Raw genomic sequence first — 13704 nt, 5'->3', positions numbered from 1 at the left:
TTTTTCTGTGACCTCAATTAACATTTAAAAACTCACTTGAAGTAACACTAATTTAGAATTTTCTGCCTTTAAAAAATGATGTATATTGACCATGAAATTTGTTATTTTGGGGGGCAAATTATATGCTCACCTAAGTGAAAACCCCAGAGGTAGGGCAGGCTGTTAGTAAAGTTTGATCTAGTAGTTCAAATTATAGTATCAAGACCCAGCTTCTCATGGCTCTCCACTGGCCTGATGCTAAGTCTCCACACCATGGACTCTTAACTGCTACCTCATGGGAGGGATATACCGGTAAGCTGGCTCTCCAAAAAAAGAAAAGAAAAAGAAAATTTAAAAGCTCTCATTTGTACCACTTGTGTTTTCTAGGGTATAAACACTCCCACCACGGTCAGTTTCAAGCTAGCAACACGATGTCACTAAGTGCAGAGTTGGTTGTATGACAACTTTCACGAGCCACAGTTAAGGGTAGCTCCAGCACATCTCTACTGCACATCCAGTTGCAGCTCCAGGGCTCATATTTTCACATCACAAGTTCTGGAAAACAGTCCGAGTTTCCTTTGGTAGCTCCTGAAGGAGAAGGAAATGACTCTTCCCCCAAACCTTCCATTAATATTTGCCAATATCTCATGGACTCTGATTTACATACCCATTCTTGATGCAATTTCTGGAGGAATAAAATGTATTAATTGGCTTAAGCTAGCCCAGGGCTTACCCTTAGATCTGTGGACCATGTCAGCCAAATGTTTCTCCATTTATTTATAAATGGGGAATTCATTCCCCATTCAGAAATGCAAGAAATGTTCATTTAAAAAATAAACATATATATATTCACACATATTTATCTTTATATATCTATCCATCTATGTTTGAGAGAGTGTGTGTGTGCGTGTAATGAAAATGAATGCCTGGGAAGAAACAAAAACATGGCACTTGAGCACGTTAAAACAAACAAACAACAACAACAAAAAAAAACAACTGAGATTAAAATATCAGTTTACCACTTGATTGCCTATACTAGCAGGGGTATTTCTTTCCCCATCCTCCTTCTATTGCTACTATCTAGCATCATATCTAACAAATGATACATGCTCAATAAATGCTTGTTGAATGTAAGTTAAATAGTAGGCACTCAAATATTTTTGACTGGATGAATAATGTCAAAAAATGTAAACAAAATAAGTTACTGGCTTCTTATTTTTAAAATTCTCTTTGGATTTTGATACATGGGCCAGTACCAGTGTCAATAATTTTGTAAACAGTTCTACTACTTAGAGTAATTTACCTCCCTAATAATGATTCAGTGTCATTATAGTACATTCTAACCTATGGTAGGTTATGCTAAAGTATTAGTGTTTCTGTTTTTTTATTGTGAGAATTGGCCCATTTTCATTGCACTCAGCAATGCTGTTGTAAAAAAATTTGTTTTAGCATTATAATAGGCATTTGTACTCATTTACCATCCAACTAATGCTTCATGCTGTTGAATTGTACAGTGGTCAACCAAGAGGCTGGAGAAAACAAAGATCAACCAGATAAGAATTCATCCCTGTGTTCTTCATCCACAGGTATTGTGTCAATGTTAGCAGGTCATTATTGATTAATTTTAAAGTTTTTCTATCTTTGGGAGATTTGAAATAATATAGGAATATTGCAATTGGACAAGCATCTTCTTTTTATTTCCTCTCTATACAGCATTTTGCAAATGTTAAAATAGCAACTCGATTGTTTTCTCCCTAGTGTCCTGTGTATTTTGTGGCCTATGTGGAGATTAATAGCAGCCTGAAATAATCTGTTGTCCTTTGCGGGGGAAAAAAAAATGCTGCTGTTTCTGGAAAGAAATAATTGGTACGTAGCTTATGGAGTCAACGTCTGAATTTAATGGAGCATAAAGGGGTGGTATTTCTCATGAAGGAGGCATATTATCCATTTAAACAGCTTTCAGTCTTGCACATAAATTAGGTCTTCGACAAGCTTTGGAAAAAGAGAAACCACACGGTAATGAATTAACATGCTTGCATATTCCTAACAAAGAAACCTTCGCTTTTGAAAAGAAGAGAAAGCTCCAGTGTCTCTGTTACATTTGGAAATCTGAAATTAATTATTGACTTTTCCATATTGTTTGCAGCCACTTTGTTTGCCCATTTATTGTAAAATGTGTATATGGTAATTGTTTTATGAGGGCTCATAAAACTCAGACTGCAAATGAGATAATGTATGACCAATTTATCGCATATGCCCTTCAGACATGGAGCTAAACTTGGCATAAATGAAAAGTGGTCAATGTGCACTTTGTCAAGGTCTTTTCTTAAGGCATTAGGGAAAGAGAGAATTGTATGGAGTATTTATGGTGAAATGCTCAAATAGCTGCAATTGAAAACCATTTTATATTTTTCTCTAAAATATATCCCTTGCCATTTAAAAAAAAACTGATTTTCAGTGGTTTCTAGAGTCTATCTTGGTAAAATATGTTTATGCTAAAAATGCCTTATGAATGCGTAGAATATGCAACTTGACAAACTCCCTTACCATCTAATATGTGCAATACCAAAATTTCCATTTTTGAAAAAGAAATTGAATATATATCTGTTGTTATACTTGTAGTAAATTTAAGAAATAATTAATATAAAGCAGAAAATTTTCAAGGTATCATTTTCTAAGTATTATAACAGGTATGTCGGCTAGGAGGACCCCAATTCAGGTAAGCCCAAACCCTGAGGTAGGACTGCCCAACACTGGCAGAAGAATGTAGAAATGGAGATTCCACACCTTCTTTTATAGCTCATCCCAGCAATTACAGTTAATAATCCATTCTACCAAGATCTTCTTTCTTCCACTAAATTAAAACCTTCCTGCCTCTCCATTGGCCCATCCAGTTTCCTCATGTCATTTTAAGGTAGTTAATAGGTAGATAGCAAATTTTGATGAGGCCCTTTTTTAGAAGATCCTACAAGATATAACAGAAATTGATTAAACTTTCAGTGAGTTGATGGATAACCCAATACTTAGAGCTGTAGCATGAAAAGAGGTTACATTTATGCAGAAAATGTTTACTTAGAGTATTAGGAAAATATCAAGAGAAAACTATTGTGATCAACATTAAGACAAGATGCCAAATAAAACTGGGCAAATAGAGAAAGGTCCACATGCAAAATTTTATACGAATGGAAGGTAATAGAATGCCAAAAAATAATTACCTACAATAAAATTAGTTTTTAAAGGGTAGTAACCATGAAGTTCAAATTCAACTCAGAGTGTCCTCCCTTGACTCACAAATTTGAAGAGAAATCTGTTCCTACAAGGTCCAGAATTAGAACTGAATCTAGTGCCACATTTAGGCCACAATGCCTCATCTGTTAAGTTTTAGTTTTCCAGAAATATGCCAGTTCATTAGGCACAAGGGCAGGGTGCCCTTCTTTTCATTTTGGCTAAGAAAAAAAAATGAGAATTTGGTGGTTAAAAGAACATAAGTAGGAGATCTGTCAAAACAGGGTAGGAATGTAAGCTCTACCACCTGGAGCTGTGTGGTCTGGTACAAAATGCTCCACAATTCATCCCCATTTCTCTCATCTCTAAATGGGAATAATAGGAACAAGCTCTCAGGATACAGACTTTATAAAATCATGCATGTACAAAATATAAAACAATATTTCACACAGACTATGTGTTCAAGATTCCACTTGCCATTGGCTATTGCTTTCTTACAATATGTTTTTGTTATTGTCATCTCATTTCCTTTGAATGTAGGGATGGAGAAATACTACATTTAACTGATATTTATGTAAAGTAAATTGGCTTAATATTTGTGCCTTTTATATGCAATATTAAAGTAAATTGTGAGCTTCAATCAACAGGTAAATCTTCTATACACACAATGAGGAGGATTTATTTTTCAAATCCTCTTTGCAAGTAATTGGGAGAGAGAGAAAAACAAATTGGGTATGAGGAGAAAAGTAAAAAGATGGTTAGAATTATTGACTCCATTTATTTAAAAAAAAACTAATGGGAAATAAGAACAAAACATCTTTCTTTTCTTACAAAAACCATTTCCTTGAAGGTCCATATTCTTGTTAATTTGAGGCAATAATGACAGCACCTTGGATTAACCCTATACAGGAAACATTTTGGTGTTTTGGAAAGAACAAGGATTTGAAAGCAGAAAAATTTGTGTTGCAATCCCAAATCTTTCCCTTCCTAGGTGTGTGATCTTCAACAAGTCCCTTAGTGTCTCTGAATATCAGGCTTATATTTTATAAAATAGAAATAGTAATGCAAGCTTGACTCAGGAATGAAATATTCTGGTGTTTATGTTGCAAGGTCACACATTTACTTACACTACACTACTCTCAGAAACACAAAGACGACATAACTTCTCCATACTCTATAATTGGCCTGAGCTTTCTCTGAACATCTCATTTCTCACTCCCCTGGGGAGACAAAAGCAATATTAGCACATTATGGTAAACCCAATCTCACTCAATAATTTAGGCATTTTCTTTAGGTAACTACATTTCTTTTAGAAGAATCGTTCTTTCATATTTCCTTCCCCTTCCCTGCTTCTTTCCCAAACAGCATGTAGGAATGGAGAGGCGGGGAGCTGATGTCACCTCATGGCATGGTGAAGTTGAAAGGGCTCCATGGATTGCATGTGAAGTTTTCTACTTAACAGCAGCAACTGTTCGGGAGATATCAAAACTGTTATGTTGCATCCCGACTAGTTCTAACCTCCTGAAACTAATAAGAAATCATGAAGTTTGAGTAACTCACAGATGCTGGGCCTTTCTTGAGCCTGAATAAAATACTTTCCTAATCACTGAAATCCAGGCTTGTTTTAACTAAGTATGAATCTAACTATGAACTCAATCTACCCTATTTATCTAGCATGTTAAAATGAGTAAGTATAACTACCATGAATTCTTTCTCGTTCAGTAGAGGAGCTTAATAACTTCTTTTACAAAACTATGCAGTGCATTTCTTTACTGATGTGTGTTTCCTTATATTATAACAAATTTTTTTAAACATTGATGATCTTTGTTTTAGTTTTTGACAATGCATTGGTATCTTCTAAGGTGAATTTATCACCTTACCACATCATTTGTGTGGTGTTTACTAGGAACCCCTGCATTGTGGAACACTTTTGGCCTGCTGTTGCCCAATTTTGTCAGGGTTTGGTGGTCTTTCCTGATGATCTGGCTCCATGAAGCCCCTGAGCCTTGCTACAAACTCCATTTCCTTTCCTGACCTGGAGGTCTACTCTCTAACTCTCATATACAGTCCCTTTATCCGAAACCTTCATGATGCACCTGGCAAGTTGCCCAGTCAGATCCCTGGTTCACTTACACATCCTTCCCCAGCAGCCAGGAGAAGCCTCTTGGATCTTCCTCACCATATGGGAACTGATACTATGTCAGGAACACCTTCTGTTAGCCAATCCCATCATGCTATCACATTTCCTGAGGTGTAGTTGTCCACATGTATGCGCCTGGTATACCTTTAGAAGTCCTAAAGGAAGCAGAGAAAAAAGCTCATAATCCCTCAGAATTTCCCTTAACCTATCTAATATATCTCCACTTCTAGAGTCCTGGCCTAAGAGAGAAGAGGCTATGACACATATCTTCTGTTTCCAATACACCACTTTGCCTCATTCTTCCCACAATCACTCCAATGTAATTGGCTTTTCCTTTAGTCCATTTCTTGTCAGATAGAGATTCCTTCTAAATCTTTCAGACTACCCAGTAATTTATACAACCTTGTGACTTTTCCTAAAGGAAGAGTAGAAAATAGGTAGAGAGATTGGCTTAATAATAATGGGATATAAATAGGGAGGTAGATAGAAAGTATTAAATTTATTTTACATGTTAAATGTCTGGCACATAGCAATTATTTCAACTATGAGTACTACGCTGCCCAGAAAGATAGCTTATAATATGGCCAAATATCAAGTAATGGCTTCCTAATCTCAGATTACAGTCAGGAATGTGGTTAACCTCACCTGACTGCAAAAGGTATCTGGATTATTTGCCAAACTTTTAAGGAATCCTGTGAAGTGATAGGGATGGGAACCAATGCAGCGGGGCTCCACAAGGTAAGTAATCCATCAGAAAAGGGGTTATAAGAAGCTTAAACTAGAAAGATTCATTATTTTTATTTGTGGATCTAGGAATCAGATTTACCATGAGGTGAAGGAGTATTTCTATAAAAAGCTTCTTGCTCTTCTTTATGAAACTTGTTCTTCAAATTTTATACCTCAGTGCATTATTATATGATTTGTAGCAAAAGCCAAATGCTACGTAACAATTGATGTTATCCCTTACAAGCGGATTCTCTAATCACTAGTGTTATAGTACAAAACAACTGCCCCCAAATATCTAACCTGTGTAAGAACCACAAATGAGTAAATATATATTTGGAATAAAATTATGAATGTGTATGCTACTATGTATTTGCAATACTATTTTAAGCAAATAAACAGCTCAGCTGGCTATTCTGCAGATTTGTGCTGACTATAAAACATATAACCTCATATCAATATAAACCAAATACCAATGTAATCTATCTAGGATTTGAGTTTTAGCCTTTTGTCCCCCAGACAAAGGCATTATTATTATAATTAATATAATCATTATATTATTAATCAATTTCCAGACAGTTCTTTCCCAAAGCTTTCCCATTTTACATTTATGAAATTCAAAGGACTATCTCATGATAATTGTTGTTATGTTCTTATATGTTATGCATTTCATCATCAGTACTTTCAGAATGCTTCTCCTAAAGGTTCCTGAACACTATTGGATTCTTACTCCATCGCTATATATTAGTTAATTATTTTTTCTGTTCTCCTGGATCCAGTCTTTCCATAAGAAATCTCTCCAAACTTGATTAGTGCTGTTCTGTCCTTCAACAAACCTCTGTGTGTACCTCTGCCTTTACCATTAGCACACTGTGTTATGTGTTTACTCTTTACTCCATGAGACTGAGATTGCTTTTATTGTTATTTCTTTCATATGTTCCCTTTAATTACAAGTACTACCTGTCTTACTAGGAAGTGACTTGCCTTTCTTCAGTCTTTCCAAGACTACCTAAAAGCCAAGTTATTTTTTTCTCCCATCTTAAGAACATGGATTGAAAATTAAGCTGGAACAATGAGGCAAGAATAAAAATGGTAGCTGACCCACTAAGTCTGGGTCACAAAAATGTGCTATGGTATGAAGTTGAATTATTCACTAATGCAGTGGTGGATTTCCTGTAAGCTGTCCAAGTGAATGTATGTAACACTGATTGGAAAATATTAATATCTATAACATATATCTTCTCTTGAAGAACAGTTTGTCCTCATACCTGGCCATCTGTCTGCCAAGTTTCTTAGTCACCTTAGTCTCCAACTTTGGTTTCTAGAGTTAATTTAACCCCAGTAACTCAATTGCCTTAAAACTTCAGCATGTGAAAATCCTTTGGAGGATCCTCTGAGATCATCTCACCAAGAGATAAAAATTCATAGCAGAAAGATGCGAATTATATTTATTTATGATTTTTTTTAATTTATTTTTTAATTTCAGAATATTACAGGGCTACAAATACTTTGGTTACATATATTGCTTTTTCACCACCAAGTCAGTGATACAAGTGTGTCCATCCCCTAGACAGTGCACACTACACCCATTAGGTGTGAATTTACCCATTCCCTCTACCCATTTCCCACCTGCCTGACATTCAATGAATGTTACTTTCATATGTGTACATAAGAGATGCCAATTTTAAGCCATAAAGCAAAGATTTTTATTGTCCCATTATCTCCTAATTTATCAAATGCTAAGAGATTATTTTCTACATCATTCCTGAAAGTGGTTGTTGAGAGGCAGTGAAGTATATAGAGTTTGGAGTCAGACAGACATGAGTTTCAATCCTGAGTCCATACTCCTAAATTATTCTTCCAGACAGGATTCTTTCACATCTCTGACCCTCAGTTTCTTATCTGTAAAATGGAAATGGCAATCCCTCAAAGGATTGCTGTGTGTGAGGACTTATAGATGATCCATCTCAGGTGTTTACTACAGTATCTTTCACATGGTAGACATATAATTCATGATACTTCTTTTAACCCTCTCATAATTTTCTATTCCATGATTATCTCATATCTTACATCTAAATTCTACCACGAATCCTTTAGGACACCTGAAGGTCTCCTGGTTTCCAGGAGGTCACAGCCATATAAGCAATATATTAGAAAAGGAGTGATCGGTGTTCTTAAAAGTCTGCAAAACAGTCCACATTTATGCAAAGCACAAAGAATATTCTTATTCAACAAGCCACAAACTGAAAGAAGAACATGTATATTTGGCCATTTTCCATGTAAGTGATCTGAGAGCACAGCCCATGATAACCGTAGTCATGTTCTTATGTGTTACACAATTCATCATCAGGTTTTTGGGATGCTCCTGCTAAAGGACCCTGAACATTACTGGATTCTTACTCATCATTGCATATCCCTCAACTATTGTTTCTAGTCTCCTCAAGAGTGTTTATAAGAAGAATGCTATAAAAATATTACAAAGCATGGCTGGAGGAATCATTCTACAGACAAACATAGCCTGAAATTTCTAAGAAATTATCATTTACTATTATATTAAAATTATCAATTATTATAAATACTCATACCTTAATTATCAACAATACTTCTATCAGTAGGGATTGGGACCCCAGGTAACTTAATATTCTTGACTTTTCTTACTGCCTCTGTAGAAGTAGAATTTTGGTTAAACAATCTCTAAGGTCCTCTGAGATCTCTTCCACCATCTACCCCTGTTGCTATAGTACTCCAAAGGTCTGGAGGAGTGTGGGAACCTGCTAAGAATACAAATAAGTGATAGAGTCAAAGAAACACTTTCTCTGAGACATCTCCCTGCACAGAACTCTGCTCGTGTCATCTCAAGACTTCTCTCCCTCTTCGTGTTCTACACTCAGAACTCAGGTATCTGCTCCCCAGCTGGCAGCTCCCTCTCTCTGGAATGAAGGATAAGAGTCAGAAAACAGCTGAAGATCCTTAGGGAAATGAGATTGCCTGAAAGTGGGATGGAAACAGAGGGAAAGGTGGAGTCAGACTATCCAGGACAAGACTCTCATTCCTGGATTTTTGAAGGAAAAGGAACTAAATAAACTAGTTGCCATGACAACCTGCTGTTGGGGAAAGGGCCAGGAAATGGGTGACCTGTGGCTACTCTTGCTCCTGCCTCTGTCCCTGGTAGCCTTCCATGGAGTTAAAGGCTGTTTGGAGTGTGACCCCAAATTCATAGAGGATGTTAGGCACTTGCTGTCAAAGCTGGTACCCCCAGAAGTTCCTGGCCGAACTCAGCTGCTTGAACGGCAGAGTAAGGAGATGATCGGTTTAAGCCACAAGGTCTCCCACAGAGAGAAGATGCTTCGGGTGTTGGGTGAGGGAAGCTTGAGTCCCTGAGAGTTTGGGGGGTTAAAGGGAAAAGGGAGGCAGGGAAGAGAACATCAGGGTCCACATAACTTGCTCCAAAGGTATAATTATTCCTCCACATGTACCTTTCCCTTTCCTCTCTAGCTGTTCAAAAGGTTGTCCAGTTGAGAACATGGCTGAAGAATGAATTTTATAAACTGAGCAATGAAACATGGAAAGGTGAGGTACTGTTTCAATGTTAAAATTTCATATAGCCCAAGCAAGTCTATGAAAACTTGGCCAGGGAAAACAAGGCAAAACAGCTAGAATTAAACTCTGAAGAGAAGAGCTACCCCTATGTCCTGACATTCTTTCCACCCCTTCACAGGTGTCTTTATCCTTCAAGGCAAGCTTCTCGAGATCCGCCAAATCCTGGAATCCAAACTCAAGGAATTATTAAAGAACTTCTCTGAAGTTGGTAATAAAAATTTTCTATCTGAAAACACTGATATTGTGTGAAGGAAATAGAAAATGAGGGGTGAGAGGAGGAACGTGGGTTCATAAGAGTCATTCAGAATGAGTGGAGGAATAGCTGGAACTTAACGAAGTAAACAAAGACTTCTTGGAATAAATATGGTAAACTCTAAGTTGATTTTAAGCTCATTAGAACTTTCTGATTCTCTTCCAGCTTGTTCTGCAGACTGCAGTGAGTACAGTACATGTGACGCCATGAGGTTTCAACCCATATTTTCCCATCTCCTTTGCTCTGTGTGGCCCTATTTCTCCCACTTGTTACAATGAGAACGCAATCCCTAGAGCTGTGGCTACAAGAGGGAATGTCAATAATATCTCATAACAAAAGGTAGCTCAGACACCCACAGAATTTGGAGATACTCAGAGGCCTCCTAAAGAATAACTTACAACCTATTGCTCCAATATATACTGAGGCATCATTTTTCCAACTTTTTCCCAGACGTTTGATTTAAACTACAAATTTTGACACATCAAGAAACTTGATTTCTAGGGGAAGAAGGCATTCATAGCAAGTAACCTTAAGAGTCCTGGGAATGCTTGGGTCCTAATCCACACTTGACTTGTGAACTGAAGAACCCTCAGGGCATGCCCCACTCTTGATTATCTTTCTTCTCTTTATTAGCTGTGGTTGAAGGTCCCATCCTTGATTGTTGGACCTGTCTTCGCATGACCACCAGGTGCTTCAAGGGAGAATATTGTGGAGGTAACAAAGATTGTGGTGTGGCAGTTTAAGGGTCCAGGGATCAAAAAACTGGGATGTTCATTGATTTATTCCATAATTATTTGTTGAGTACCTTCTGCGCATGTCATAAGACTGCGCACTGCTACAAAATAAGAGCCAAGGCATTGGGCAAATTTTGGACTAGTGTAAAGATTTTGTCATATGGCTAATCGACATGTTGAGAAATGAAAAGCCTGGACTAAGGGTGGAGAAATTAGGCTAGAGGCAGCAAGGACAAATGTTTTGTAGAACCTAGGGGTCTAATAGTAATAAAGATTGGAATAACCAAAACAGTGATGAAGGAGTGATCAGGACAAACTGTTTAAGGTTAAAAGAGTCTTCTAGATAAAGGTGCCAAGTTACTATTTCTTTCCTCCAAAAACTGTGGTTTTTTTTCCATGCCTTTCCTTCCAGGTGAAATTCCAAGGAAGGCTGAGAATCGAGAGATTGCACTATTTCTGATATTACTGACAACAGCTACAATACTGGGAAGTGCTTTGTTACTGTGAGTTTTCTTCCCTCCAGATAAACACTATGTCAAGCATTCTTTTGGAAAAGAGACAGCTCAAATTTCCCCCTCCTTCCAATAAAAAAAGGGAAAAGAAGTCCTTTCAAAATCTGGGATATGATATTGACATGAATGAAATAGCTGAAAGTTTGATGTGATAATAGTTGGAACATAAGAAAATGGAGTAGAAGTATCCAGAAAAGGAGAAAATACTGTATAGTTGTTTTAAAGAATAGGGCTACTGATACTGAACTTGGGATTCATTTCTTTTCCTATTCTAGATATTATATGTGTGTCTCTCATCGGAGGAAAATGAAGGCAATACGAAGGTCACTAAATGAATATTTGGAGAATAAACTTGAAGAATTATTGGGACGATAGAGGAGAAGCAGCAGAGACATTATAGAGACAGAAAATAAATACATAGGCACAGACAGGAGATCTTTCATTCTAAGTTTTGAATCAGGCTAGAAAACTGGGAGAGTAAGCTCTTTTGTGGCCATAAAATCATACTATTTTAAAACTGAAATAGAACTTGGAGTTTGTCTAGTGAAGAGCCTTATTGATATCCTGAGACAATGGACGCAATGAGAGGGCAAAGGGTTTACCTGGAGTTGTACCAAAAGTAACCAATGCTGGTATGTTGCAATGCACATAAAAGATGATATGCTGTATGATAATAAAGAATGCATTGTTAGTAATTCTCATTAATGGTTGTACTTAGGACAATTTTACATTTCTATTGTTACTTTTTATTTCTATATTTGTTACTGTTTCCATATTTATCATTAGTTTAAATGTGCACTATTTTCCTTGATAATACACAGCATTTAATTTTCGTCATTATATCACACACACACACATATACACACACACACATACACACGTGGAAAAAATCCAAAATATTGTTTCTGAGTAGCTGAGGTTTGCCCCTATTCTTTCCCCCTATATCTATGTCCAAGACCAAGCTGGACATTAAGTTTTTAATCTTTTAGCTTTTCCATTAAACACTTTTAAATATATGTAGCACCCCAGTTAGTGTTTTACAGTTATTTTCTAATTGAGTTCTCCCAACAACCTTGCAAGTAATTTTGGTATTATTTCCATTATAGGGATGAGGAAACAAATATCTCTAACTCAAGGTCACACAGCTAACTAATCTGGGCTATAACAAACTCCACTGGTGGCTAACCTCTGCTCATGCAGAGTCTGGTTTGTATTGACAACTCTAAGCATGCAGCCATGATAGATTAATGGAGAGATGATCAATGTGGGTTTATTGTCTTAACATATTCTTGATTACACACCTATGTGCAAATCTTGGAATAAAGCTGAGGGATGGTTAACTCTAAATTTGATGACCTTTCCACCCTATTTTGTTCTCTTTTATTCTGGAAACTTATTTCAGAAGATAAATAAACACTGCAGTTTAGCAGCAAGGAATAATAGTTTCAGGAGTTTTGCTTCAGTGGTGGGTAGAGGTATTTGCAAATCTTGCAGACACAGATTTCTGAGTGCTTGCTTAATGTTGTTGTTATATTAATGAGATACTTAATGAATAACAACATACTTCGAGAAGACCTACACACTGATACCTCTCAGGTTCTAAATTTGAAATTCATGTTAAAAAAATTTCCAGATAAGAATGTTGTGGGACATCTACCATTCCCCAATGATTTAAGGTTCATCTCTTGAAAGATCTCACTGAGATATATTAACTTCATTTACAGTCTTAATTAAATTATTACCTTCATATTATTTTATTTTTCATTATAGATAATTACATAAATAGGATAATATACATGCTAGGTTTTGTTTTAAGCTTTTTTGTTTGAATACAGAGTTTCACTTTTTTAGTTTTATTTTTAATATATAGATTTTATCGTATATATTTAAGGTATACAACACAATGTTTTGATATCCTTACACATAGTGAAATGCTTACTATAGTCAAGCCAATTAACATCTTTGCTTTTTGCCACTTTCCTCTCCTCTGATAATACAGTCTTATCATTTTATTCTAGGAAATCTTAGATTAAAATTTAGGACATATCTTTTATTATTTTATCCATGCCTACTTTTAAGTAAATAGACAGACACATATACACAAATACATTTACAGATGAAATATTTTCAATTAAAAATTATGAACACTTCTGTATGTTGATTTTTACACAAATAATTTGTGGGAATTATTTTAAGTGATATAAGACTAATTCACTCTTTTTGAGGGTTATATACAACAACATGGTGTGGGGGCATAATTATTCCAATATTCCTCTATTGATGGACAATCTCTTCGTTTCCTTTTTTATATCACTATGAATAATGCTGCAATAAACATCTGTGTACATATATCCCTACCTACTGAACTTTTATTAATATTTCTAAGACATAGTGTTACAGAATCAGGATATTAGAAATGAAAGTTATATGTACTTTGAAATGCAATGAACGTGACTGCAATATTATAATAATCTGCATGTATACCAGTAATAACCAATCATCCATATTTTCTACATCCCTATCAGTAATAGGTTATAC

The 13704-nt window shown here is 36.1% G+C and overlaps 1 protein-coding gene across 2 annotated transcripts; it reads left to right on the top strand.

The window, feature by feature from the left end:
• The first annotated feature begins 8958 nt into the window (after positions 1-8958).
• Positions 8959-11867, top strand: IZUMO3 (IZUMO family member 3). 2 transcript variants are annotated; one of them, XM_012769803.2, is made up of 7 exons: positions 8959-9362; positions 9563-9637; positions 9786-9875; positions 10086-10103; positions 10554-10634; positions 11067-11157; positions 11442-11867. In XM_012769803.2, exons 1-7 carry the CDS (start codon positions 9161-9163, stop codon positions 11539-11541), a joined length of 657 nt encoding a protein of 218 aa, XP_012625257.1. In that variant the 5' UTR covers positions 8959-9160; the 3' UTR covers positions 11542-11867. The 2 variants fall into 2 exon arrangements, with proteins under 2 accessions (XP_012625257.1, XP_012625255.1); XM_012769801.2 differs by having other exon boundaries at positions 8959-9425.
• The last annotated feature ends 1837 nt before the right edge of the window (positions 11868-13704 follow it).

This window comes from Microcebus murinus, chromosome 12 (assembly GCF_040939455.1).
Source record: "Microcebus murinus isolate Inina chromosome 12, M.murinus_Inina_mat1.0, whole genome shotgun sequence".
Classification (NCBI taxonomy): Eukaryota; Metazoa; Chordata; class Mammalia; order Primates; family Cheirogaleidae; genus Microcebus; species Microcebus murinus.
This window is presented reverse-complemented; position numbering and strand designations above follow the sequence as displayed.